Source organism: Zonotrichia leucophrys, chromosome 14 (assembly GCF_028769735.1).
Source record: "Zonotrichia leucophrys gambelii isolate GWCS_2022_RI chromosome 14, RI_Zleu_2.0, whole genome shotgun sequence".
Taxonomy (NCBI): Eukaryota; Metazoa; Chordata; class Aves; order Passeriformes; family Passerellidae; genus Zonotrichia; species Zonotrichia leucophrys.
The window spans coordinates 2,591,966-2,618,194 of NC_088184.1; the positions used below are offsets into that span (position 1 = coordinate 2,591,966).

The 26,229-nt window shown below is 52.1% G+C and overlaps 1 protein-coding gene across 1 annotated transcript; it reads left to right on the forward strand.

The window, feature by feature from the left end:
* The first annotated feature begins 957 nt into the window (after positions 1-957).
* Positions 958-25,065, forward strand: TRAP1 (TNF receptor associated protein 1). The gene is made up of 18 exons (XM_064725988.1): positions 958-1,093; positions 5,371-5,538; positions 6,636-6,718; positions 7,062-7,202; positions 14,525-14,596; positions 15,251-15,411; positions 16,210-16,319; positions 16,494-16,567; positions 17,855-18,010; positions 18,771-18,891; positions 19,002-19,071; positions 19,233-19,380; positions 20,268-20,453; positions 22,051-22,189; positions 22,612-22,697; positions 23,469-23,614; positions 23,940-24,012; positions 24,287-25,065. Exons 1-18 carry the CDS (start codon positions 1,012-1,014, stop codon positions 24,386-24,388), a joined length of 2,118 nt encoding a protein of 705 aa, XP_064582058.1. The 5' UTR covers positions 958-1,011; the 3' UTR covers positions 24,389-25,065.
* Positions 25,066-26,229: the final 1,164 nt, after the last annotated feature.

Below are 26,229 nucleotides of genomic sequence, written 5' to 3' on the forward strand. Positions count from 1 at the left end.
TGCACACGGAGCTTTCCAGGGAGCTCCCCCAGGCCTGGGATTACAAAGCTGCCTCTGTTCGGTGGGCACGGTTCCCTCCTGACAGCTCCTCGGTCTGGAAGTGGTTAGTGCTCACCGAAAGAGACCTGCTCCTTCTTTTATTTTTGGCTGTGGTGTTCATCGAGGCCAGGCTCTGCTCTCACACACGTTTCAAATTCAGCTCTCGCCAGAGTGGTTCATTTCCTCGCTCACCCACATCCCATCCAAAGCCTTTGTCCAGTACCTCAGCCCCTTAGATCTCGATGATGTACACTAAAACAGGCCCGTGGAGGAGTTTGAGACAAATGGAAAAATGGGATGTTAATCAATTGGCCTAGAGTCGAACATGGTGCCCGGCAAAGGTGTGGCACGCAGGGGCTTCCTGAGGGCTGCTCCCAGCCCGGCACAGCCTCTCCTCGGCCCTCAGCCCCTTCTGTAGGGAAACAAGGGGAGCCACGGTGCCCCGAGCTCTGCAGGCTGTGACTGCTGGGCTCCTACCGCAGCTCGTCCCCAAGGGATGTCCTACAGGGAGAGCAGGGCGCGTTTGTAACCTGTGTCTGACTCCTTTCCTAACAAGTCCTCAGAAACACGAACGGGATTTTAACAATCACAACAGGAGGGGTTTGGCAACGGCATCCTGGGCTTGAGGCAGAGCCCTGGAAGAGAACCCCCGTGAGGGCACCCAGGCGGGACCCTGAGGGGACGGAGCCCGTGCCGCGAGGGGACTCGGCCCGAGCCGTGAGGGACCGAGGCACGGTGCCCCCTGTAGAGCTCGCTCGGGCCGTGAGGGGACCGAGCCCCGGTGCCCCTGTAGAGCTCGCTCGGGCCGTGAGGGGACCCGTGGGGAGCCCGCCCTGAGGGAAGCAGCGCGCGCGGGCTGAGAGGCCGCCTGACGTCACCGGGCGCGCGTCAAGCGCAGCCCGCGCGCGGGGGACTGGGCGCGCCCCCGCCCCGTGACGTCATCAGGTGGCGCGGCGGGAGGGCAGCGCGGGCATGGCGGCGGCGCGGGGCGGGCGGTGTCTGCTCGCGGCCCTGCGGCGCTCCGGGACCGCGCCCCGGCTGCGCCCGCCCGCAGGTGAGGGGGGGACGGGCGGCGTGAGGGGCGCGGGCCCCGCGCTGAGGGGGCGGCCGGACCTCCATGGCTCGGCCCGGACGGGCGCGCCTGCCCGGAGTTGCGCTCGGCCTTGCGCGTCCTCTGGAGGTGCGGAGGGTCCGCGTCCCGCAGGCAGCGCCCGGTCGCTCTCGGCTGCTGCTGCCGCGGGCCCGGCAGCGCGCACAGCGCCCGGCGAGCTGAGCCGAGAGCGCCCAGCGCTCCTTCCCGGGGAGGGACGAGTTCTCCTGGGGCTGTGCAGGGAATAGCGCGGGCTGGTGCGGGGCAGGGAGCGAGCTCAGGGCCGGCAGCGGCTCCAGGGCCATGTCCTGTCCTGCCTCATACGGGGTGTACAGCATGCTCCAGTCGTGTGGCACGGTGAGGTTCATGCCCTGGCTCGATAAGGGGTGTGTAATATATCCCTGTTTATGTCCTGGTTCGTACAGCACTCCCAGTTCATCTCCTGACCTTTCTAGGGTGTGCAGGACATCCAGAGGTACCTGCTGGCTCATACAGGCTGTACAGCACATTCACATCGGGTGTTATGTCCTGGTGCACGTCCCTGCTCACACAGGGAGCACAGCCCAGCACCTGCAGGAGAGTAGAAGGCAGAGAGAGAAGCACCTGCATGAGAGTAGAAGGCAGCAGCAGCGTTGCTGTTCTCTGGCCATATCAGTACCAGGGGACTTTCCAGATGAGCCTGAAGGGTTTGTGTTTGCCAGGGGCGCACTTGGAGTTTCACCTGAGACAGCTGACAGGAGTGAGTGCTAAGAAAACCCAAACCCTGAGGCCTCAGTTATGGGATGTGCTCCCTTATCAAGGCCCTCATGCACTATAAATGTGTCTGTGAGCTGCCATTAACCAAAGCATGGTGAGCAGTGTCCTCCTGCCTGTCAGCAGCCCGTGCTGTGTTCCCTTATCTTGTGTGGCCCCTAAGTGACAGATCTGCGTGTTGTTGCTGTGGTCTGTGATTTCCCTGCAGGTTATGAAGAGAAAACGTGACAGGGGAAATTGTGTAACAAATAGGGTCACTTTCAGGGTCGGGTTGTCAGGTTTATTGTGTCACAGAGTGCCACTTGGGTGTTTCTGGGCAATCCAGCTCTTCCTCCGCAGAAATCCCCAGAGCCTTGTTAGCATCCATGTCTGGAATCAAAGCTGCTGCCCCTGGTGGGTCAGACCCTGCAGCAGAGCTGAGTTCTATCCCTTAAGCTGTCATTCAGCCCTCAGGGGAGAAGCAGTGAGCAGAGGCTGAGTGGGGTGGGGATAAGAGGGAGAGGCAGGGTTCTCCTTTGGGCTGTCCTGGCTGCAGGCACAGCCCTCCCTCCCCTCACCGGGCAGAGCTGCAGTGTTTGCTTCAATTCAGAGGCTGGAGCTGGTGCAGAGCTTGTTGGGAGCTGTGTTGGTGTGAGTGGGTCAGGCAGGGAATTCTCTTCTCCCCACACTCTCAGGGATCTGGTGCCCAGCTCTGGAGCCCTTTTGTGTGAGGAGATCTCAGCTGGGAGTGTTTAATTGCTGCAGCTTTTCCTGCATTATCTTCCCCGGGCTCCTGCTGACCCAAATTCTTCTCTTTTGTTTTGAGCCACAAACTGCTTTGTGCAGGGTTTCCCACCATGGATCTCTGCCTGCTGCTGGGCTCTGCTCACTGCAGGGCTTTTCCAGGAGAGGCTGGGCTGTGTTCCTGGGGGATCACTGAGGGCTCTGGATTGAAAGGAGCCCCTGAGGGCTTTGCTGTGAGTGTGTGAGGCAGGTCTGTGGCTGGGGATCACAGAGAGGTGGAATTTGGGGTGCAGTGGGGGTTTCTCCACCCTCACAGTGCAGTGAGGGGAACAGGAAGGGGTGTGGGCTGTGCTAAAGCTCCACATTTGACTAACTCACTATCAAAAGCCCTGATTTGCCCCAACACATCACAGTGCATATCTGGGGCAAGAGCCATTCCTTCTTTGTCACCTGGGCTTAGGAATTTCTTTCTGAGGCTCGTTATGACTAGCACATTCCCTGTTACCTCAGCAGGTGCTTCTCAATAGCTCTTGTGTGCTGATAATTGTGGTTTTATAGCAACCCAGAATAGCCAGGAGCCTTTTCTGCTCCCTTGCTCCAGGCAAGGACTCTCAAGAGGGAAATGGGCTGAAGGTGCTGCAGTTTGTATTTAATGAGCTGTGTCTCCCTGCCAGGGGACAGGCTGCTAATTAAGGATGATAAAACCAAACATTGCACAAATCTGACAGTAACTTCTGAATTGATGGCTAGTGATTTATTATTGTGCTTTGGAGGTAGGGAGGCAAAAAATGTGAATACATCAACAATTATAAATAGCCAGAAATAAAAGTATAAGCAGCTGTAGTTTCTAGAGCTGGTGTTCATGGGCTGGGGGTGACCTGTGTGGGCTCTGGGGTTTTACTGCCTGGACATCTGATGATAGACATGAACTTAAGGTTTTAAGCTGCTGCTGCTCTGTGTCTTTTTTGGATCCTGGAGTCAGAGAAGGAGCAAAATTCTCTCTTTTATTTCTGCTGTTTGGGAGGGGTGTGTGTGTCTGTGTGTGTGCTTACATACAGTGCAGTATCCTACAGCACCCAGCATAAAATGAGTATAAAACAGATATAAAGCCTGAGCTGCAGGCCCTTCCCCTCTGAGCTGAGGGGCTGGACAGTGAGTGCTCTCTGCTCCCCACCTCAGCCAGGGCTGTGTGCCACTTCCCAGGAATCCAGGCAGAGGAATGGGAGGTGCAGAAGGTGTCCTGTGATAATGCAGCAGAGCTGTTTGTGACGCAGAGCACAGTAATGTGTGTGGGAGGTGTTCAGATGCATTTAGAACTATTTGTGGGCCCTTTTCTTTAAGGGCAGAATGACTGGGGAGTCATTCAGGCTTCTGGCTGGAGAAGTGGATCTTGATTCAAAGCTTTCTGTGAGGAGGAGGAGGAGGAAGAATGAGGACTGACAGCCTCCTCTGTCAGCTCTTGAGGATGAGGTGCAGGAGACAGAAGTGCTGTTAAAGCTCAGGGCTTCATGTTCACCTGCTCTGGAGCAGGTGAGAGCCCAGCATGATGGTGGGGAGCAGCAAGGCCTGACTGTAGGACCTGCTGTGGGGGGCAGGAGGTTTGCAGAGCACTTGTGAAGTGAGCCTGAGGATGAGGGATGTTGGTGAAGAGGCTGCCATGCAGAGTTCACTCGAGGGCTGTGGCAAGGTGGAGGAAGGCTCAGGAGGGACTGAGCTCCCTCAGCTGGCCTGGAGGGCAGGGATGGCCTTGGGAGCTGTGTCCAGGGAGGTCACAGTTGTGCTTTGGGACTCCCACCATACTGATGGGGTTTGGTGTTTGGCTGTTTTGTCCCCAGTCATCTGAAGGAGGGACCCCTTGAGAATGTCAGGTGCAGGGTTTGCCTCCTTCCCTTGCTGGATGAAACAGCCAACAGGCACAGAGTGAGCTGGAAGAAAAACCTGAGCTTGTCACTGCTTCCAGCCACTTGTGCTGCTTATCCACGTTCTCCTGGCTCTGCCCAGGCTGTCCTGGCCCCTCCTGTGCTGCCCAGACCATCCAGCCTGCTGGATGTTCATTTATGTTCATTGGCCAAGGTGCTGCCTTCCCCTGCAGGGTCAGGTCCTCACCCTCTGGGATCCTGCTCTGGCATTCTCCCAGCAGTTCAGGAATCACTCCAAGGAACAGGCTTTGGTCAGAGGTCTGTGGTGCTGCAATGGTCTTTTTGTGACCAGGTTTGGTTTGATTCATCCCCCAAAAGAGAGGAAACTGTTGGGTTCACCTGGGCATAATAAAGGAGGAGAATTGGGAATCCCTGACCTTAAGGGGGTTGTGCCATTTCCTCACTGGTCTCATTTTCCCCACTGATTTTGGGACTGGTGGCCTTGCAGCTGCTGCATGTGCTGCTTGTCCTGGACCCAGCTTTGTTGTGGGGTGTAATCCCTGTGCTTGGACAGTCAAAGGCCAAATATTTATTGCCAATTTATATTTTCACAGGCGGTGATGTGAGAGGAAACAGCAGTGAAAGCTGCAGACTGCCTCTTCCTGGTTAATTCAGTGGGAAAGCTGCTAATTGTCATCTTCTGGATAAAATCTTAATTCAGAAGAGCCAAAGTAGCAGCTTGCCCTTTTTATGTAGCAAAGGCAGTTCTGGAGGGGAATGGTGGGAGTTGGATGGTGAGGGAGCTGTTCAGTGTAACTCCCATGGCATTACCTAGGTGGGACCTCTGGGGAGTGCTCCTGTTGGTGCTGGACTTGTGTATTGAAATATCTTCATTTGTGTCTTTAGCAAAAGGAGCAGCATGTCTGCAAAGACAAATTCTCCACCGCTGGAGCCTCCAGCACCATGTTCCTGCCTCCAGCATTGCTGCTGTCAGGATGTACAGCACACAGACAGCAGAGAGCAAGGAGGAGGAGCCCCTGCACACCATCATCAGCAGCACAGAGAGCGTGAAAGGTGGGTCTGGCACATGTGGGGATGCTCTTGGGGTGCTCCTGGGCCAAGGTGTGGGGCAGGTGAGCCCTGCTCAGCAGTGCTGCTGCCTCTGGAGGAAGTGCAGGTGCTGCTCACCACATCCTTTCCATCTGTGTGGCACCATCACCTCCCAAACCCTGGGGGTGGAGGTCAGCATGGCCTTTACTGAGGAACAGGGACATCAGGACTGCACCCATGGCACAGCCAGGCAGGTGATGGGCAGGTGTGTGTGTGTGGAGGCTCCACAAGCACTGGAATTGGCTGAAAAGACTTTTCTGTCCCAGAAGCAAGCTGTGCCTGCCCAGGTCATTGCTGTACATCATGGAGGTGTGATGGGAGTCCTGGTGTCAGCCCTTTAGCCAGAATGAATTGCTTTGCACAGCTTCAGGGACAGCTGCTCTAAAGCAGGCTGAGCAATGAGTTATTCCAGCACAGAAATAACCTCTGAACTCTGTGCCTGTGCTTTCCTGGAGGTACTTTTGAGACTGCCAGGCTGAAGTCCCTGGTGGGGTTGGTGTGCTGCCCACACTCCAGCTTCACCCCATCCCTGGGGGCTGTACATCCTCACCAGCAAGGCATGGCACAGGTCATGTGGGAGTTGTAGCTTTTCCTTGTGTTTTCCCACAGTTTTCTAATGCCTCTTGCAGGAGGAAGGAGTTCTCTAATGCCTCTTGCTATTTTTAAAAGGCCAAGGTCTTTCAGCTGAGAGGTTTTGTAGTTTTATTTTTTTCTGAGGAGGTTTCTCTTCCTGGGCACAGCTCCCTGCCTGCAGGGGTGGCTGTACAGATGTGTTCATCCAGCCTGGCCTTGGGCACTGCCAGGGATCCAGGGGCAGCCACAGCTGCTCTGGGCACCCTGTGCACCTCAGCACCTTCACAGGGAAGAATTTCTTCCCAACATCCCATCTAACCCTGCCCTCTGGCAGTGGAAGCCATTCCCTGTGTCCTGTCACTTCAGGCCCTTGTCCCAAGTCCCTCTCCAGCTCTCCTGGAGCCCTTTAGGCACTGGAAGGGGCTCTAAGTGCTTCCTGAACTTTCTTTTCTCCAAGCTGAACAACCCCAACCCTCCCTTTATTCCAGGTGCAGCCTCTAAACATGAGTTCCAGGCTGAAACAAAGAAACTGCTGGACATTGTTGCCCGTTCCCTGTACTCAGAGAAAGAGGTAAGGCACCCTCAACTTGTTGGGAGACTTTCTATTGGCAAAGCCCCATCTCTGTCAAGGGATACATCCAAAATGGTTGAGCTGGGAGAATAACTTCAGTTCCCAGTGAGTCCTAAGCTTTCATGTCAGACTTTCTTGAATGATGTTTTTTAAGACACTTTGAAAATGTCTTCTTGAAAAAGTTTGTAGGTATAGCCAAGTGACTCCGAGCCTTGAGCCTCTGCATGGAGGAGCCTCTACATGGAGTTTGGACAAAGTGTTGTCCTGGCAGATAATGGGGGAGCTGGGATCAGTTTGTGGGAGGGCAGGGCAGGCTGCAGGCTCAGGCTGTGTCTGTCCCCAGGTGTTCATCCGGGAGCTGATCTCCAACGGCAGCGACGCGCTGGAGAAGCTGCGGCACCGCCTGATGGCAGAGGGGAAAGCCTTGCCCGAGCTGGAGATCCACCTGCAGACTGACCCTGCCAAGGGAACCATCACCATCCAGGTAGGGTGTCATTCCCTGCTGCTCTCACCACTGCCCTGTGTCCTGTGAGGAGTCACTGGAAGCTGAGCAGCAGCAGCACAGTCCCCAGGCCTGCCCAGGTATTCTGTCCTCAGCTCTGGTTCATGAGGCTGTAACCTCAGGATTTGATGAGAAACCAGCAATGCTGGCTGCTCCCCATTTGTAGCCATAGGAAAATTTGCTGCTCCTTCTTTCCCTGTTGGGAAGTACCAGTGGCTTTTCTCCCTTTTCTCCTTCTTTCCCTGTTGGGAAGTACCAGTGGCATTTCTCCCTTTTCTCCTTCTCTCCCTATTGGGAAGTACCAGTGGCATTTCTCCCTTTTCTCCTCCTTTCCCTGTTGGGAAGTACCAGTGGCTTTTCTCCCTTTTCTCCTTCTTTCCCTATTGGGAAGTACCAATGGCTTTTCTCCCTTTTCTCCTCCTTTCCCTGTTGGAAGTACCAGTGGCTTTTCTCCCTTTTCTCCTTCTTTCCCTATTGGGAAGTACCAGTGGCTTTTCTCCCTTTTCTCCTTCTTTCCCTATTGGGAAGTACCAGTGGCATTTCTCCCTTTCTCTTCTTTCCCTGTTGGGAAGTACCAGTGGCTTTTCTCCCTTTTCTCCTTCTTTCCCTGTTGGGAAGTACCAGTGGCTTTTCTCCCTTTTCTCCTTCTTTCCCTGTTGGGAAGTACCAGTGGCATTTCTCCCTCTACCCCTGCCTAATGCACTTCCCAGGCTGTGTGAGTTTCTCACTAGTGGCTAAGTTGTGAATCTGGTTTCCTCCTGACCTTTGGGGAGGTTTTCATGCACCTCCTTAAGTCTGAGGTGTTACATGGTTGCTTGCAGACCTTCTGTCTCCCCTGTGTGAGAGGGCAAATAAATGCCAGGGTAGTGAGAACTTCCCATTCCTGCCTCTCTCTCTTCCTGCTGCAGGACAGGCTGAGTCCGGCTCCTGCTGAGGTTCTGCCCTCAGGCACAGTTGGCACTGTGGATTTGGGCAGTAGCACAGCACTCCCCTGTGCCCAGGTGTTGGTTGTCCCTGCTGGTGACAAAATGCTGACTGGGAGGGAGACAGTCTGTAAGAGCAGTCACCTGTGGGCCTCAGTGTGGGGCTGGGCCTTCTCTCTGTACTTTGATCTTGCTGGTGGCTCTTGCCCAGGGTGGGAGGCTGAGCCTCAGTTTTGGTGTTTTCTTGGCAGAGTTCCTAATGTCGAGAAGGCAAACTGGTCATTTTCTTGTGGAGCTGTCAGCCATGAGTGTGGCTGTGGACATTCTGGGAGAGCAGAGGAGGAGGATGAAGGAGGCAGCCCTGAGGAACCATGGCAGGTCCAGGGGAGATGTGGCACAGACAGAGCACACTGATATTTTTCATGTGGGACAGAAGCAGAGGGGGCTGTTGGAGGCTGCACAGTTATTTTATATTTCTGTTCCTCTGCAGAGCAAGTGCTGCAGTTGCCATGGGGAAGTTGGTGCTTGTCAGTGGGCACCACAATCACCAAGCAGAGATTCTCAAACCATGGTGCAGGGGCTTTGCTATTCCTGTCACACTGTTGCAGATTTCTGACTCCTGTTAACACCAGTTGTTTGAGGAGCCCTCACTTAGCCCCAGGCACTGGGTCATTCCTGCCTTTCATCTTTCCCTTTTGAGACTGTAGTGGACACAAAGCATCTGACTCCATCAAGACATTGTTCCCTCCCCTGCCCTCTCCCTGTGGGAGCTCTCCCCTTGTTTGGCAGGTTGCTGGAGAGCTGCTTGCCCACCTTGCAGGGTGCCTGTGATGCCATCCCCGTTAGATGGGTTAAGGATTGGGATTTCATAACCTCCTGCCTGGCTGCCAGTGCCTCTCTAATGCCATTAAATGAGTCTTAACTAGGAAGCTTTTAACTGCAGCAGTCCTGGGCTGTGGGGAGCAGTGAGAACAACGCTGCTCCAATCTCTTTAATAGCTTTGCCTTCTCCAGAGTGCCAAAAGCTCCTTACCTCCAGTCAGGGGGTTATAAATAACTTCTTGAAGAAGCAAACTGCATACAATGATTGCTGTGAGCAAGCATCATTCAGAACATTTCTCTGCCTTTCAGGAATGCAAAGGTGAAAGAAAGCTTGCTGCAGTGGTTGAGGCAGAGATGGATCTTCCCTTTGCCACTATTTTGTTTCTGTACCCACTAGGACCTACCAAAAAAGAGGCAGCAGGTCCCTCATAGATACCTGTGGCAAGGGCCACCCCTTTTTTATTCCTAGAAAGGTCCCATTGTCTCACTCTGACCCCTGGAACCTTCTCAGATCTTCATGCTGCTCTGTGCCTCTGGATCTGCTGAATCTCTCCCCTCCTCTTCCAAGCCCTCTAGCATCTCTTTGTGTCTCACTGGGCTGAGAAAAGGCAGGTCTGTAAGGTGTGGTGGCCATTACAGGCACATTGCTGGGGGATTGTGTAGATCTGGTGTAGGACTGCACTCATCTCTGTTCACTGACTGCAGTTCTTGTTCTCTGCCAGGACTGAATTCCAGCACAAGCACAGCAAGACTCAGAATTCTGATGGATGTCCTCATGCAGGAATATTCCACCTAAGCATTGCAGTGTGGTAGCTGCTAAGAGGGACGTGTTACTGAGTTCCACCACCTCCCTTCCTTCACCAAAGTCCTGTTGTTTTAGCAAATTCCACCATTTCCTCCATCCCTTTGCAAACTGCCTCATGTTTCTAGGACAGCTCCATCTGTAGCAGCCACAGCCTGCAAGGTCAGAGTGGTTAAGAAAATCCATTTGAAAATGTGAGGGGTGTGTTTCCAGTGAGAACAGCTCTGCAGAGCTCTGCAGCTCCACATGCTGAGGCTTTACCAATGTGATTTTGGACCCTTTGAGGTGGGAACAGAGAGCCTCTTACAGACCCCAAGGCTCTGTGAGCACAGAGCTCACCTTCAGCACCTGCACCAGGTGACAGGGAGGTGACAGGCACTTGGTGGTGTTGGAGCTGTGCAGTTCTGCTGTTCTGGTGGTGATGTGTGAGCTCAGGGCTGCAGCCCTGCTCCTTGCTGAGGCTTAATTTAGGGCTAGGACAGTTTAGAGGAAATGGTTTGAAATGTTTACAGAGCTGATGGCTGCTTCTGCTGGGGGAGGGAGTGTGCTTGCTGTTCCAGCATGGGGAGCAGCCAGGGCTTGGGCTGCTCCGTTCCCTTTGTTGGGCTTTCATCTCTCCGGTGCTGTCATCCAAAATCAGTGTCTGTGAAACCACAAAATCACCAGTTTGCTGTGTTGGGAGGAGTTAAAATGACTGCAAACACCACTCCTCCCTGCAACAGCTCCCTGTATCACAGAGCAGATCTCTCCTGCCTCACAAACAACCTGGAACAGGGACTGGGCTCCAGTCAGGACTGGGATGTTTGGGCTGTAGCAGGTCAGTGCAGATGCACCCCTGTGTCCCACAAAGCTGGGGACAGGTGGGAGCAGGTCCCCCTCCCCTGTGGGACCAGGCTGCAGCAGAGGGGGAGCTGCACTGCAGCATCTGTGCCACTTGGGCTTGGGGAAGAAGGTGGAGGTAGAGGGGTAAATCTGGCTGTACTTTAGCAAGTCTTAGGTGCAATTAAACCTACAGAAACATGCCACAGATTGCAGGGGTGGGCTGCAGCTTCCAGTGGTTGCATCATCTTTAACAAATCAGCCCAGGACCCAGAAATATAAACACATCTCAAATAACCCGTGGCCCGAGGAAGGAAGTGCACAATCCTTTAGTTCTCTTCACGGCAGAATCAGAGCATATCCTGAATAAAACTGGGAAATTCAAAGTGGATGAAAGGCAGTACTCTTCTGGACAGTGGGTATTTAGACCTGCATGGGTGGAGGCTGAGCCTGTGGTTTTGCAAAGGAAAGCTCAGGTTCTGCTTTGGACACCTTCCATGTCCTAGGCCAAGATTACCTCGTGTTCACAGGCATCTGTTTTATTCTGGCTTTTCATCTGCTGGTTGCTGCTGCTGCAGATGCTTTAATGATCCCAAACCAGAATGTTGCTCTAGTGCAGCTGCTGTCCTGATCTTATGAATTTGAAGTCTTTAATCAAGATATTTAAATAACAGTGGGCACATTTGCTAATCAGACATTTTGGGATTTTATTACCTTATCAACTGGTGAAAGCAGCATGTCTTTATAATATAGCCAGTGTTCTTCTGATGTCCTGTTGAGGTTTTACACTGAAAAAAAGTGTCAAGTGTTTGTTTTGCAACAAAGCAAAGTGAAAGACACAATAGTTCAGCCAGGTAGCTCTAACCTGGAGCATTCCTTGCAATGCACTCATGGCAGAGGCAGCAGTTAATGGCTGCTTAAGGGGTTGTTAGGTGTAAGGAAGCTCTGCAAAACTTTAAATTGGGCTCAGGTAATGAGCAAAGCTAAACTAATCTTACCCAGCAGGTCTCTGCAAACATCCAGCACCCCCACCACGGGGTTAGAACAAAGGGCACAAAGGCACAAAGGTGCAGCTCAGCGGCAGCTTAGGTACCTTGGAGGTCTCCACACATAAAGAGGTGCTAAAAACAAAGTTCAGCGGATGTCTTTTTGGGGTAAATGTTACTGAGTTTAGTTCAACACTTATAGCCACCAGCCCTTCATAGTCTGAAGGTCTGCAGCCTCTTTGTTGTCTTTTATAAGGGATGGTTTGGGGAGGATTTTTACTCTGCACCCTGAGAAGTACCAGAGGAGAAATTCACCCAGGTGAGGAGGTGGTGCTTCTGAGGGGTAGCAGCAGGTCTTCTGTAATTAACAGTCAGCTAATGAAGGGCCAGTGCACTGAACTCTGTGTCTTGGTCTCTCCAAGCTGTAGAGAAACACCTGGCACATGGAACTCTGAGCATATCCCTCACATTTGTAATTTGAGAAGCCCCAGGTACGATTTGCTTTGTGCTGTTCCAAATAGCTCTCCTGTGGCTGTGGTCAGCCTGGTAAAGCTTTTCTTGCAGGCTGCAGGGAGGGCTAGAGCTGTGTGCAGGGGAAGGGAAGTTGTAATGCTGATGGTGGTGGGCAGAAGGAGTTTGGAGGTGGGTAGAAGGTTGGGTGATGCCATGGTGGTTCCTGGTGCCAAGCAGCAGCTGGTGCAGCACAGAGCAGTGTGAGAAGGGCAGCAGGAATTCCACCAGCTGCTTCCTTGGATTTCATGGAGCTGGAGCTGCCAGAACTTGTGTGGGCCAGGTTCAGTTGCCTCCCATGATTGCAGAGTTCCTGCTCTGCAGAGCTCAGCTCCCATCTCTCCTCTGCTGCTGCTTTATTCCCATTCCCCTGAGCAGCTCCATGTGGTGAAGGGAGCCAAAGGAGAGCTGCAGAAAATGTGGACATGGCAAGGGTGGGTTCAATCTTCATCCTAATGATGGTGGGTGTCTTCATCCTAATCCACCCAGGTGTTTTCCTGCAGTAGGGAATGTCTGCTTTGCCAGGCTCTGCACTCTCTGCTCTCCCTGTCAGCATCCTGGCTGTTTGAGCTCTGCTTTCTTTGTTCATGAGATTCACCCTCATCAAAGCAGTCTCCAGGAACTGTCATTAAGCATTCTGCAGTGAGTTTGGCGGGGCATTAGGAATTCAATAGCCAATAAATTAATGGGGTAAGGATGTATTTTTTTTTTTTAACACACTGGAATTTGGGAATGACATGCTGTGCTATAAATAGAAGTGGATCAGAGTTCTGTTCAGGGTCTGGCATGAAGAAAAACTGAACCAGATGCTGAAAGCTGTTCTTTCTGGCTTTTTCTTCCCTGGGGGAAGGGACCATGTCAGATTCCTGAGATTTTGCCATACTGCTGTTTGTTTTCCTTGGCTTTTGATCTCTCACTGTTCAGATGGTACTGGGCATCATCCCTGTTCTCAGCCAGGACTGGCCTGACTGGATTCAACCAAAGGAAAGGAATTGCTGTGCCTGACTTGTGGGGGGCAGGAAAATGTCTTACCCACATGGCACCTCACAGGCTGAACAGTTCAGTCCTTCAGTGCAGTTAAGCACTGCATGAAGAAATCCATACTGCCATTAACTGACTTGGGTGGAAACAAGCCCAGTAAATGCTCCATGGGTGGCAGAGGTGACTCTGGCTCCTCACCTCTGAGCCACCTAGCAGCTCCCAGCTCTGTTGCAGCTGATGTTGCTGACCCTGCACACCAAATCCCAGTCCTGGTAAGGCACTGGGGGTGTGTGTGCCCACTCTGGATGTGCCAGCTGCTGTCAGCTGTGATAACCATGCTCACAGGTTAGAGCTGAATCCCTCATGGGAATGAGAACCACATCTCACTTGGCCACTTTTCACCTCAGAGAGTGGCTCAGAGAACATGTAACAGTGGGTTCTTGGGATGCTTGTGTTGGGTAGAGAAGCTGCTGGGATTTGGGAGGGGGAATGGCACTTTTTTCTTGGGAGTGGCATCCTGGAGGGCAGTAGCCTGCCCTTTGCTCCTGTGGAAAATGTGTGTGGAGCAAGTCTGAAAACACACTGGACAACAGAAGGGGAAAGATTTTTTTGTGAGAGGGTGGCCATCTCTAGCTGAGGTTTGCTGCTACCTTTGTTACCTTGGTGTGTCATGCAGATTGAAGTTGCAGCCAGTTTGAGACTTACTGCAGCCTTGTCTGGGTGGTGCTGCTGCAGGCTCTGCTGCCTGACATGTGTGAGCTGCAGGGAGATGTTTATCTGCATGCAGCAGTGCAATTCTGGAATGACCTGGGGGTGACAAGGAGCTTGGGCAGAGCATCACAAAGTGTAGCTGGTGCATTGTATTTTGGCTGCTGTTCCCATGGGAATGCAATACCCAGCTCTCCTGGACACTGACAGCTTCATGCTCACACCATGGAGCACAGGGCTTGCAGAGAAGGAGCTGCATTACCTGAGAGTTAAGGGATTTGCTGCTCTGCTGCTGATTCCCAGTGTTCCACATCTGCAGGTTGCAAACAAGCTGCTTCTCTCTGCTCCTCAGCTCCCCCTCAGAGCAGTTCAGGAATGGAGGGTGTCTCTGTGCAGGACATCTGGCACTGTGGGGCCATGCCTGGGTTCACATCTCTTTCCTGCACTGCCATCCTGTGCTTTTTGGAGGATGTAGAATCCAGCCTGTCCTGGCATGGTTTTGTCTTTCCTTGAGAAATGGCCAGAGTCTCTGAGCTTTCTGGTGGTTTGTGAGGAGCTGTGGCTGCCCCTGGGGCTCTGTGCCCTCTGTGTTCCTGGCCATGGGCAGATGGAGTCACAGCTGGAAGTCTGCTGTTGGATTTACTACCAGAGGGGAAGGAGAGAGTGGGAGTTGGAGGCAGAAGTTGCTTGGGTGCTGTTTCTGGAGCAATGGTTCCCTGCTGGTGTTTCAGCTGCAATTGCTGTTTCTTTTCAGGACACAGGGATTGGCATGACCCAGGAGGAGCTGATTTCTAACCTTGGTACCATTGCTCGGTCAGGCTCAAAGGTAACTTGGGATGAGGACCCTTCCCCCTCCCTTAGAAAACTCTTCTCCAGTTGCAACCACTTTTGTTCTCCCAGTAATTTTTCATTCTGTTTTGCCCCTTGGCCCTGAGCCCAGCTGTGAAATGACACCCCTCTTGGGAGGTGAAACCTGTGGAGCCTTCTTTCAATGGTCCCTGGTGTGCTGTGGGAGGCCCAGGGAGCCCAGGCAGTGCTGTTGGGCCCTGTGTGTGGCACTGCTGCACCCACTGCCCTCCCTCCAAACACCCTCCTGCCCAGCCATCCCTACAGAGGGGCACCCACCCATTGGCATTTGCTCCCTGTCCAGGGGAGCAGCAGCTCTGTCCCCACAGCAAGGTGTTGTACATGTCTTGTACATGTGTACCTGATTTTTGTTTTCATCTCTGGAGGCACCATTTTAAGGTTTCCTGCTCCTGATTCATTGAGCTCTCACTTGTTTTCCTTTTACTGCTCTCCTTCTCCAGAGGTGCAGTCCCTGTGAGAAACCCTTTTCCTTGGGAACCTTCCTCAGAGCATGGGGTGAGGGTGCTGGCCTGCCAGGCTGCAGTGCCTGAGGAGCCCAGCTGGGCATTGATCACAACCCCCAGCAATGCCTGAAGTCACTGTGTGCTGGTTTGTGTCTCCTTTGTTCCTGCAGGCTTTTCTGGAAGCTCTGCAGAGCCAGGCTGAAGCCAGCAGTAAAATCATCGGCCAGTTTGGAGTGGGTTTCTATTCAGCCTTCATGGTGGCTGATAAAGTGGAGGTGTTCTCACAGTCAGCAGAGCCAGGCAGCCCAGGCTACCACTGGTCTTCTGATGGGTGAGGCTGCAGAGAGGGGGCAGCATGGGGGGCTGTGTGCAGACCAGGCATGGCCTGACAGCTCTGCAAGGACAGGGCTTGTGTGTTCTCCCAGGACCTGGCTGAGTGCTTTAGGTCCTGCTCTAGTTATACCCAGTAACAAAGCATGGCCAAATGTGCCAGGGTGGGAGCTGCAAGGGCAGGGTTGGTTTGTCAGAGCAGCCATGCTGTGGGCACAGTGCCTGCCTGTCCTGTTCATCCCTGCTGCAGGGAATCAGCTCAGGGGGCCACAGCACAGGGACAACTGAACCTCCTTGCTCTGAGGTTTGGCTTGGGGCACCCACAGAGCAGAGCTTGTGCAGCACTGGGGGCTGCAGGCACATCTCCCTGTGTGCTCATCCTTTGCTTTTGGCGTGAAGTTGCAAACATCTGTGATGGCAAAGCTGTGTGCTGCTGGACATGTTGGAATTGGAGCTTCTGAGGGTGACAAGCGCAGCATCCCCTTAAAATTTCCTCAGAATAAAGAATTTACTACATTCTTTAAATTCTTGAGAAAAGTGAGACACCAGACTGGTTTGGGTTTTCAGTAGCTGGTGTCTTTGCAGAGCAGTGTCTCCTGGGTCTGGGGTCTCTGTGGGGAAAACAGACACATGGGGTGGCTGGGGTGGTTTTTGGGGTTTCTCAGAGGCACAAGGAGCATTTTTTGCCTTTTCCTCTCAGCCATGAAGTGCTGTGTGTGCTCTAAGTTGAACAGTTTCTCTGTGCTATCATGAGTGTACCTGAGGCACAAACTGACACAGTGTTTGTTTCTAATCCTAGTTCAGGCATGTTTGAGATTGCAGAAGCATCTGGGGTCAGAGCTGGGACTAAGATTATCATACACCTCAAAGAAGACTGCAAAGAGTTTGCAAATGAAGACAGAGTCAAGGGTGAGTAGAGGAAGGGAATGCTGTTACCCCTGGGGTCTCTTGGGGCTCACAGATGGGAGGTGAATTTACAGATTTTTTCCTCTCCTGCACCTCCTTTCACCTGCTGTTCCTGAGGGAATTCCTGCTGTGTTGTTTCCACAAAGGTGACCCTTGTGTGTCTTCTTTCCATTCCAGAGGTGGTGACAAAATACAGCAACTTCATCAGCTTCCCCCTGTACCTCAATGGGAGAAGAATTAACACATTACAGGTGAGGTGGAGGCCACAGGCAGGGCACTCATGGAGATGAACCTCTGTAATGCTCCTCTGGAGACAGGAAACAGCACAAAGCTGTCCCTGGAAATCAGGGGAGGATTGTCCAGGATATCACAGATCTTAAAGTGATCAGTTAATTAGAACAAAAGGAGACAATCCAGCTGAAGCCATACCTGCAACAACTTCTTTGCATTTATTGTGGGAAAGTCTTGGAGATCAGCAAGATCTGTTATCTTCCCTTGTCCTGAATTATTATTTCATTGCTTTATGATGCTAATTCTGTTCAAGCCATGTGATGTGTTAGTGCTGATGGGATTGCTCATATTGCTGGTGTGCTGACACCTCTCACTGCAGTTCCTTCTGTCCTTTGCATGGAATAGCCACTGCCAGGGAGTGGTTGTGGTTTTTCAGCAGCTCACAGCCTGATTTATTCCCAGCTCCTAGCTTGATGCTGGCATTTTCTGACCACTGGCATTGTACTGCAGCCAGATCCATTTTACTCAGATGTTCTTGGCCCAATTGCAGGCATCACTTGGGAGAAATTAATTATCTTTAAAACAGAAATCTATGAATCATTTTCCTCCAGCATGTCCTCTTCTGATTGTTTAAAGCTTTCTCACCTAAGAGAGCAGGTAGAGAGCATTTGTGTGGCTTTTTTGTTTCCTGGAATGTGGCACTGACTGCACAGACTTTCAAGACTGTATTTAAACATTTTACCACATGAATTTCTCTAAGGTTCTGTAATTGGTGTTATTAGTCACTGATTATTTATTTGGATTCCTGCATAATAGTGTTTCTGTTCCAAAGGCTTTCTAGCTGTGCCCCTTAAATTACAAAACCAGAAATAGCTTTAGACAGCTGTTTGCTCTCTCTGCCTGACAATCAATAGAACAGGCTCCCTGGAGAAGAGCAGTAGTAGAGCAAGGGGTGAAATGCCCTTAATAGAGACATGGACTTTTATCTTCTTATCAGAAAGTCTGTTTTCCCTTGGGTTACAGCAACAGCTTGAGTCTCATTGTGCTCCCATTTCATGCCTTTTCTTTATCCAGGATCTTGGCTTTGTGCTTTTCCACACATCAGCATCAGTTCACTGCAAACAGAGCCACAGTTGGTTCCCTGGTGGGGTTTCTCCTCAATGAGCCTGTGAATGCTCACAGCATGGAGCTGGGCTTTCTCTGGTCTAACTGGGATAACTGTTAGCTACAAGTGAGCCCCTGAGAATGCAGCACTTTCCCTAACACAGCAGAACACCTTAGCTGCTGTTCTGCCTGCCCCTGCACAGGCCCTGTGGATGCTGGAGCCCAAGGACATCGGTGAGTGGCAGCACGAGGAGTTTTACCGCTTCATAGCGCAGGCCTACGACAAACCCCGCTACGTCCTGCACTACAAAACCGACGCTCCCCTCAACATCCGCAGCATCTTCTACGTGCCCGAGCAAGTACGTGTGCTGTTCCTGCCCTGGCACCTCTGCCCTGCTGCTCTGAGAGGGGACAAGGGCAGAGATCCCCAGGGAAGGGAGGCAAACGTGGCTGCAGGGGGGGGTGTCTCTGCAGTGGGCTGGGTGCTGCAGGGTGGTTGGGATACTGAGCCATGAGAGGAGCAGGGGTGTGGAGAGCCTGGTTTAAGCATGGCTTAAAGAAAGAGGCCATGAAGGTATTCAGCTGAGGGAAATATAGAAGTCTGCTGTGAAGCAGCCTTTCCCAGGCTTGATCCTGTAAATAATTAGGTTCTCAGCCACCTTTTATATAAACAACAAGATTCTCAGGCCGTTCTGTCCTTGGCTGCTACTGGGAACAGACGGCCAGTCTGGGAACAGATATGAAGGTTTGGAGAACTCTTCATATCATGGTGGGAACACTGATCTTGGTTTCAGTAAACTAACTTCAGGTATTGTAAACAAAAGGAGGAGCTGAAGCTTTCTCTACAGCCTGTCAGGAGCTCAGATTTTGCAATATGCATGAACTTAATTAACACGGTTATAAAAAGTGACTGATTGAGTGAATAAACGGAGTCAGATGCGAAAAATCAACAAAGGTGGTCGCTCCCTCACTTGGACACAGGGGGATGGCTTGGATGGGTCCCTAGGGAAGAGAGCCAAGATTTCAGCTCTTGTTGGGTTCAGCATTGTGGGGAATACCACAGTGTGATGTGAGCACCTTGCACAGCGCTGGTGTTACCTCCTGTCTCTTTTCCTGCAGAAGCCATCCATGTTTGACATCAGCAGGGAAATGGGCTCCAGCGTTGCCCTCTACAGCCGCAAAATCCTCATCCAAACCAAAGCTGCAGACATCCTGCCCAAGTGGCTGCGCTTCCTGAGAGGTGTGTGTGCAACCAGGAATGGCAGATTATGGACAATGGCTTCCACAGGGATGAGGCAGGGGCTGCCCTCCTGAGCCTGGCACTTGTTCAAGGGTTGCTTTGTGTTCCAGGTGTTGTGGACAGTGAGGATATACCCCTGAATCTCAGCAGGGAGCTTCTGCAGGAGAGTGCCCTGATCAGGTAAGCAAGAGTATCTCTGGACTGAGATACAAGGAAAAGATGTAAAGCCATGAGGGAAAGGGGACAGTGGACTCACTGCAGCCCTGCACAGAGAGATGTTCACCTAAAATGTCTTGTCTGGCTCTAGCAGCTGTCTTTAAAAAGGCTTGTTCCTCCTGCAGGAAGCTCCGTGATGTTTTGCAGAAGAGGTTGATCAAGTTCTTCATTGACCAGAGCAAGAAGGACCCTGAGAAATATGCCAAATTCTTTGAGGAGTATGGGATGTTCATGAGAGAGGGGATTGTCACGATAGCAGAGCAGGATGTCAAGGTACCATGAGTCTTGAAACACTGAAGGCTGATAGGAAAGATTACCATGAGCTGGGATGAGGGAGACTGCTACTTCCCATGGAACCTGCATGCCCATAACTTGTGTTCCTGGGTCTGCCAAGACCTGGGGATTCTCTAGTGCCTAAACTTGCACTCTTTCTGGCTGGTGCTGCTTCCCATTTATTTTAAGACTCCATAGAGTCTCTGCACCCACGCTGTTGTCAGCCCTTGTCACAGACACATTTTATGAAAAATCCTTTCCTTAGGATTTTTTCTCCTGAGAAGCTGAGAGGCCTCAGGAACAAAATGTAAACAATGATTATCTGCTGCTGTGGAATGCAACAGGTGCATCTGTGATTGGGCTCATGTGGTTGTTTCTAATTAATGGCCAATCACAGTCAGCTGGCTCAGACTCTCTGTCCGAGACACAAGATTTTGTTATCATTCATTCCTTCCTTTTCTATTCTTAGCTAGCTTTCTAGTTAAATCCTTTCTTCTATTCTTTTAGTATAGTTTGAATATAATATATATCATAAAATAATAAATCAGCCTTCTGAAACATGGAGTCAGATCCTCATCTCTTCCCTCATCCTAAGACCCCTGTGAACACTGCCACAAGCCCTCGCTGGTGCAATGTCACTGACCACAGGCAGTAAAGATGGGCCTTCCCCTCTTGTTGTCTAATTCCCATTTCCAGGAGAGCTTGACCTACATCCTCCCTAGATCACTTTTCTGCCTCTTTAATATCTGGAGCAAGAAAGGAGGGATTCAGAATACCCTGAGCCATTTTGTAGGGCTGCCCAGAGGCACAGGAATCCTTGGGGCTGGGAGGGGTCGGGTGGAGCTCAGTGGCGCAGAGCCTGCTCTCACAGGAGCACGTTTCTGCAGGAGGACATAGCGAAGCTGCTGCGTTTCGAGTCGTCGGCGCTGCCCGCGGGGCAGCTGACCAGCCTGAGCGACTACGGCTCGCGCATGAAGGCCGGCAGCAGGAACATCTACTACCTGTGCGCCCCCAACCGGCACCTGGCCGAGCACTCGCCCTACTTCGAGGCCATGAAGAAGAAGGACATGGAGGTGGGTGAGCAGTGGTGCCACGTGTTGCAGTGTGATGTCATACCTTGCCTCAGTTTCCCGGTCCTTCCCCAGGCGTCAGTCGCCACTCCTTTAGTGCTGTCTTTCAATCCAGCATTCCAGAAGGGCATCAGTGATTGGCAGAGTTCAAAAGATGCCTCTCAGCCCTGGGGACATTGGCCATCCAGGTGTCATTTGTCCCCTGGGACTCCTCCCCTTACCTGGTTGGTGGGATCCCTACCCCCTTCCCTCCCCTTCTCCCCGGGGTTAAAAGACACGGTGACCACGGGGTCAGGGAGTTCTGTTGGAGCTGTTGCTGGATTCAGAGGCCTGTGGGCTGGAATAAAGCTCTGGATCCAAACCCTTCAGAATCCAGCAGAACCCAAGTCCTTTCCTTCACCATCACCTTAAGCTTCTCCACCAAAGGGAAACCTGAGCTCCTGCATGCCTGGACTTGTCCCAAGTGCCCAGCTGCAGCATCCAGGCAGCCAAAGGTGTCTCTGAGGTGAAACCACCACAGCTGCCGCCTTTGGTCAAGCAGCAAGGGCCAGATGAGCCCAGACATGGTTCCATCCGGCTCTCTTGGTATTAATTCCAACAGCCACAGCTGGGGGAACACCCTGAGCTGCTGCAGCAGTGGTCAGGGCTGGCTCTCAGGGCTGAGCAGGGCACTGAGGCCTGTGATAGAGCCCTGCCAGCACGGTGCCTTTGCCTGGCCCCCTCTGCCTCTGCTCTGTGGCATGAGGCCAGGAGGGACCTGTGACACACTCTTGACCACAACGTTAAACAAAAACCATTCAGCTGTTTAGAGTGTCAAAGGAGGGCCATGGGAGTGGAGAAGGGCATGGAGGAGAGGCCATATGAGGAGCAGCTGGGGGCACTTGGTCCGTTCAGCTGGAGGAAAGGAGACTGAGGGGAGACCTCATTGTGGTTTTCAGCATCCTCACCAGGGCCAGCAGAGGGGCAGGTGTCCATCTCTCCACTCTCATGACCCAAGGGGATGGCTGGAGCTCAGCTGGGAGGTTTAGGTTGGGTGTCAGGAGAGAGTTTTCACCCAGAGATGTTAGACACTGGGACAGGCTCCCCAGGGAAGTGCTCACAGCACCAAGCCTGTCTGAGTTCAAGAAGCATTTGGACAATGCTCTCAGACACAGGGATTGCTGGGGTGTGCTGCACAGGGGAGAGCTGGGACAATGATCCTGATGGGTCCCCTATAACTCAGCATACTCTGTGATTTAGTACTTGTACAGACACTTGGTTCTTATATCTGTTTCCTACCTTTGCTGGACCCCAGAGCAGGAGGCTGGGAGCTGCTGTGCAGGGCTGGAATTGTGTTATAGTTGTCCTCTGTGGGCAGGTGAACCTCTCAGGGCTGGAGTCACTGCTGGCTCTCACTTTCCCTGGGCAGCAGGACTTGCTCAGCTGCAGACCTGCCACCCATGGTAACAAATCCCTCAAGGGTTTGCTTTCATGTCAGGCCCTGAGTGGCAGTCACTGTGGGGTTGAACCTTTGAGTTTCCTGTGTGGTACAGAGCTGCCTTGGGAAGGAGGGAATGCTGTTACACCCCAAACAATGTGTTGTATCCCTTTGTTGGCACAGGTGCTGTTCTGCTATGAGCAGTTTGATGAGCTGACTCTCTTGCACCTCCGGGAGTTTGACAAGAAGAAGCTGATCTCTGTGGAGACAGACATTGTTGTTGATCACTATAAGGAGGAGAAGTTTGAGGAGAGCCGCCCAGGTACCGTGAGGCTCCCCTGTCCCCTCCTGCTGCACACTGCCCTGAGCAAGCAGGGAGGGAACACCTTCCTCCCCTGCTCCTGCTGCTCCTGAGCAAGAGCCTCCCACCCTCCCATTCTCATGGACTGAAGCAGCTCAGAGTTTCGCAGATTGGTTTCATCTCACATGATCAAAGTTCAATGGAATGTCATGTGTGGAGTTGCCATGATTTTATTTCAACCCCATGCATATATCTGGTGCCCAGACAGAGGCAGGCAGCCCCTGGCAAGGGATGAGCCTGCTCTCTCCCTGAGGATATGTAGGTGTGTGCTGAGTGGTGCTGCACTCCCACAAGAGAAATGATAAATGGAAGAGTGGAAACTCAGCTCATTGTCCATTGCACACTATAGATGCACACTCAGATGTGCCCTCTTTCCCTGGCAGCTGGAGAACGTCTGACAGAGAAGGAGGCTGAGGATCTGATGGCCTGGATGAGGAATGCCTTAGGCTCCCGAGTCACTGGGGTGAAGGTGGGTATTCTGTGTCTGGTAACTGAGTACAGGAGATCCACAGAGGCAACAATGTAGGGAAAAAAGATGATTGGTGGTTGGGGAACTGCTGCCACAGATTTTTCTTTGGACTCTGTGGGAAGACATTCTTTTCTGTGCCTCCTCTGTGTAAGTGTGTGAATGTTGGCATTTGTCATTTGATGGTCAGTGTGGCAGCAGAAGAAGCACATCTCAGTGTGTGTTGAGCAAAGCCATTGCAATTGATGCTCAGGTTACCAGAGCAGGCTGGTGACTTTTCTTGCTTGTGGAAAGGTGTATTGGCAAGGAATGCTTTGGGTCCAGCTGCAGCCACTGCCTGTGGACTGTGGGACCATTTGGGCCCCCATCTTTCCTGCTGGTTTAGGCAGCTCCTGTGGGATGGGAATGAATCATGTGGAGGCTTGGTGTGGATCTGTGCTGAGGAGACTCCAAGCCCTCAGACTTTCCCCACATGTCCAGGCTTTCCACATTGACAGCAGTCTTTTGGAAGTCTCATTTTGCAATGTCTCATTGTTCTGCTGAAGTGCTGAGTTGAGGACATCAAGGGTTTGTCATCCTTCGCTTCTGCTTGATTTGTGAAAGCTTTTCAGAGTGTTTGCTTGAACGGTAGCTGCCTGTTGAGGGCTGCCAATTTTACTGCAGGCTCTATCATTTGGGGCAAGGCAGGATCGGGATCTTGCAATCCTTGGGTGACCTTTTTCCATTCTGGAGGTGCACTGGCCATGGCAGCCCTGACAAGTGCTTGTGCCCCAGGTGACCACGCGGCTGGACACGCACCCTGCCATGATCACCGTGCTGGAGATGGGCGCTGCCCGCCACTTCCTGCGCATGCAGCAGCTGGCCAAGACCCAGGAGGAGCGAGCCCAGCTCCTGCAGCCCACCCTGGAGATCAACACAGGGTAAGGGACAGCAGCAGCACCAGGCCTGGGGCACAGCAGCCTCTCAGATGTGGAGGCAGTGTAAGGCTGCCACTTAGCAGAGTCCTCCCCATTAAGTGCAGTCAGTGCCACAGAGCCTTAATCTGTGAGCGCCCCACATGCACTGTGCAGCCCTCTGGGGACCATGGGGGTTGTAGGGACAGATAGGAGAGAAGAGAGAAGCCCCCAAAACAGGAGCAAGGAAGTTTACTTTGGTGACCCACTGTGACTTAGCTGCTCATTCTGGAAATAAATTTCTCACTGTGTCCTAAATCAGCAAGTTTCAGTGTTGATCTCTCTGTTACAGGCATGCTCTGATTAAGAAGCTCAGCGAGCTGAAGGACAGTCAGCCTGATCTGGCCCAGATGTTGCTTGACCAGGTGAGAGGCAGACCTTCTCCAGAAGCAGCACCATCCTTCCCAGAACCAGCTTGCAGACCAGGCATGGCAGGGAACAGGGTGAACCATTACAGTGGGCAGGAGTCACAGCCTTCTGTGGCCCCTGGGCATTTCTGGGACTTGTGGTCCATGTTTTCCTAGCAGGTGCCCTAGAAGACATTCTTGGTTTCAGCATGCAGGTCCTGGGAGGGACATTCCCTTCCTCCCTCAGGCAGGTTGCTTTGGTGCTTATTTAGTGCTTCCTTCTCTTTTTCAGATTTATGAGAATGCCATGATTGCAGCAGGACTGAATGAGGATCCCAGGCCCATGGTGAACCGGCTGAACGAGCTCCTCACCAGAATCCTGGAGAAGAGCTGAGCCCAAGGACTGAAGGATGAACTCTGTGCTGATCTTGCCTCAGGCACTGTCCAGCACAGGTTCATGGGCAGAGGGCAGGGACAGTGCTGGGGTCATCCAGCCTCCTTGCATGGGGAAGAGTCACCTGTAATTATCAGATCATCAGCTTGTTCAAAGTGCAGTGCTCTTAGTGGGGACAAAATCCAGAGGATGTTGCTTAAATAATGTGCCCAAAATTTCTGACTTGAGCCTGAAGAGCCTCATTTCATACTGTTACTAAAAATGGCCTTTCTCAAAACAGATGTTGGCAGCAAGATCCCCAGTTAGGTCTGTGAATACCCTCCCCCTCCACAAAATCCCTGCTCACCTTTGTGCTCTGAACAAGCACTGGAAAAATCAATTAATTAGTTAAGAAACCTGCAGGTGTGACCAGGCAGGAGCAGTTTGCTGGCATGGAGACAGCTTGCTGCCTTTGGCAGACACAGACACTCTTGGTGGAACTTGTCAGTGCAATCCCATGGCAGAAGAGATCACTGAGCTGCTGGATAAGTGAGTTCATCCTGGTCTTGTGCAAAAAGGGAAGTAACTGGGAGGCAGCTTTCTACTGTGTGGCTTTCTGGAGAGTCTGGGATAAACTGCACACCTAGCTGATCTGTATTTATGATAAATAAACACTTATTTTCCAGACATCCCCCCCACTTCACTCTCCTCTTTATTTTGTTGGTCTTTATGTCTTCCAGCTGGTGATGTTGGTTTGTCTCTTTGGATGCTGTTTGGTTCTTCAGGGCATCAAGCACTGGACATGGTGGCTGTGAAATCAAGAGGGTGCAGAGGGGAAGCAGGAGAAGCTGTAGCTGTGAACCCTGTTAGTTTTGTCTCTGACAATGGGCTGTAGCCCTTGGTTTGAATCAAGGAGCAGTGGCTGTTCAGACAGAAATGCCATGCTAGGTTCCCTCTGTGTCTGCTTACACCATGCAAATGCTTTATAAGGATCCTTTCTCCTGCTCAGTGGGGCTCTGAGCAGCCCTGCTATTTGTTTAGCTTATCATTAAATTGCCAGATTAAGATGCTGGGACTGGGTTTGGTTAACTCTTTGGGTGCTGTGCTGGACAGGTCAACCTCCAGCTCTTTAGGCTACAGGAAGCCTTGCTGTGCACAGAGGAGTGAAAAATTCCTGCTGCTTGGGGGACCATTTGAGAAGTTTTATTAACATCACCTAACATTTCATTTTTGTTCAGATGCAGAAAAGGAAAAAAATAATGACAGTTAGAGGGTGCTGAGACAATCAAGGAGCCACCTTCTCCATGCTACAGCTGGTGATAAATCCTGTCAGGAACACTGTGGCCAGCAGGACCAGGGCAGGGACTGTCCCCATGGGCATTGCTGGGGCACCTCCAGTCCTGGGGCAGTCCTGGTCCCCTCCCAACAAGAAAGACATTGAGGGGCTGGATTGTGTTCACAGAGAACAGAGCTCCTCACCAGGAGCAGCTGAGGGAGCTGGGGAGAAAAGGAGGCTCAGGGGGAACCTTCAGGCTCTGCACAACTCCCTGACAGGAGGGGCCAGCCAGGTGGGAGTCAGGCTCTGCTCCCAGGGAACAGGGACAGGATGAGAGGAAACAGCCTCAAGTTATGCCAAGACAGGTTTAGATCAGATACTGGGAAAAATTCTTCACTGGAAAGGTGGTCAGGCACTGGCACAGCTGCCTGGGGCAGTGGTGGAGTCACCATCCCTGGAGAGATTCAAAGGACATGGATGTGGCACTGGGGACATGGGCTAGTGCTACATTAATGGCTGGACTTGAGGATCTTTTCCAACCCAAATGATTCTGTGATTGTAACATGGACTGAAGCAATTCAAACCT

Excerpts from the sequence above, each read along its gene's own strand:
- TRAP1 (XM_064725988.1), top strand. The coding sequence starts at position 1,012 with ATGGCGGCGGCGCGGGGCGGGCGGTGTCTGCTCGCGGCCCTGCGGCGC. Across the intron at positions 19,072-19,232 it reads CAGGAGAGTGCCCTGATCAG|GAAGCTCCGTGATGTTTTGC; the intron begins GTAAGCAAGAGT and ends TTCCTCCTGCAG. Across the intron at positions 19,381-20,267 it reads TAGCAGAGCAGGATGTCAAG|GAGGACATAGCGAAGCTGCT; the intron begins GTACCATGAGTC and ends ACGTTTCTGCAG.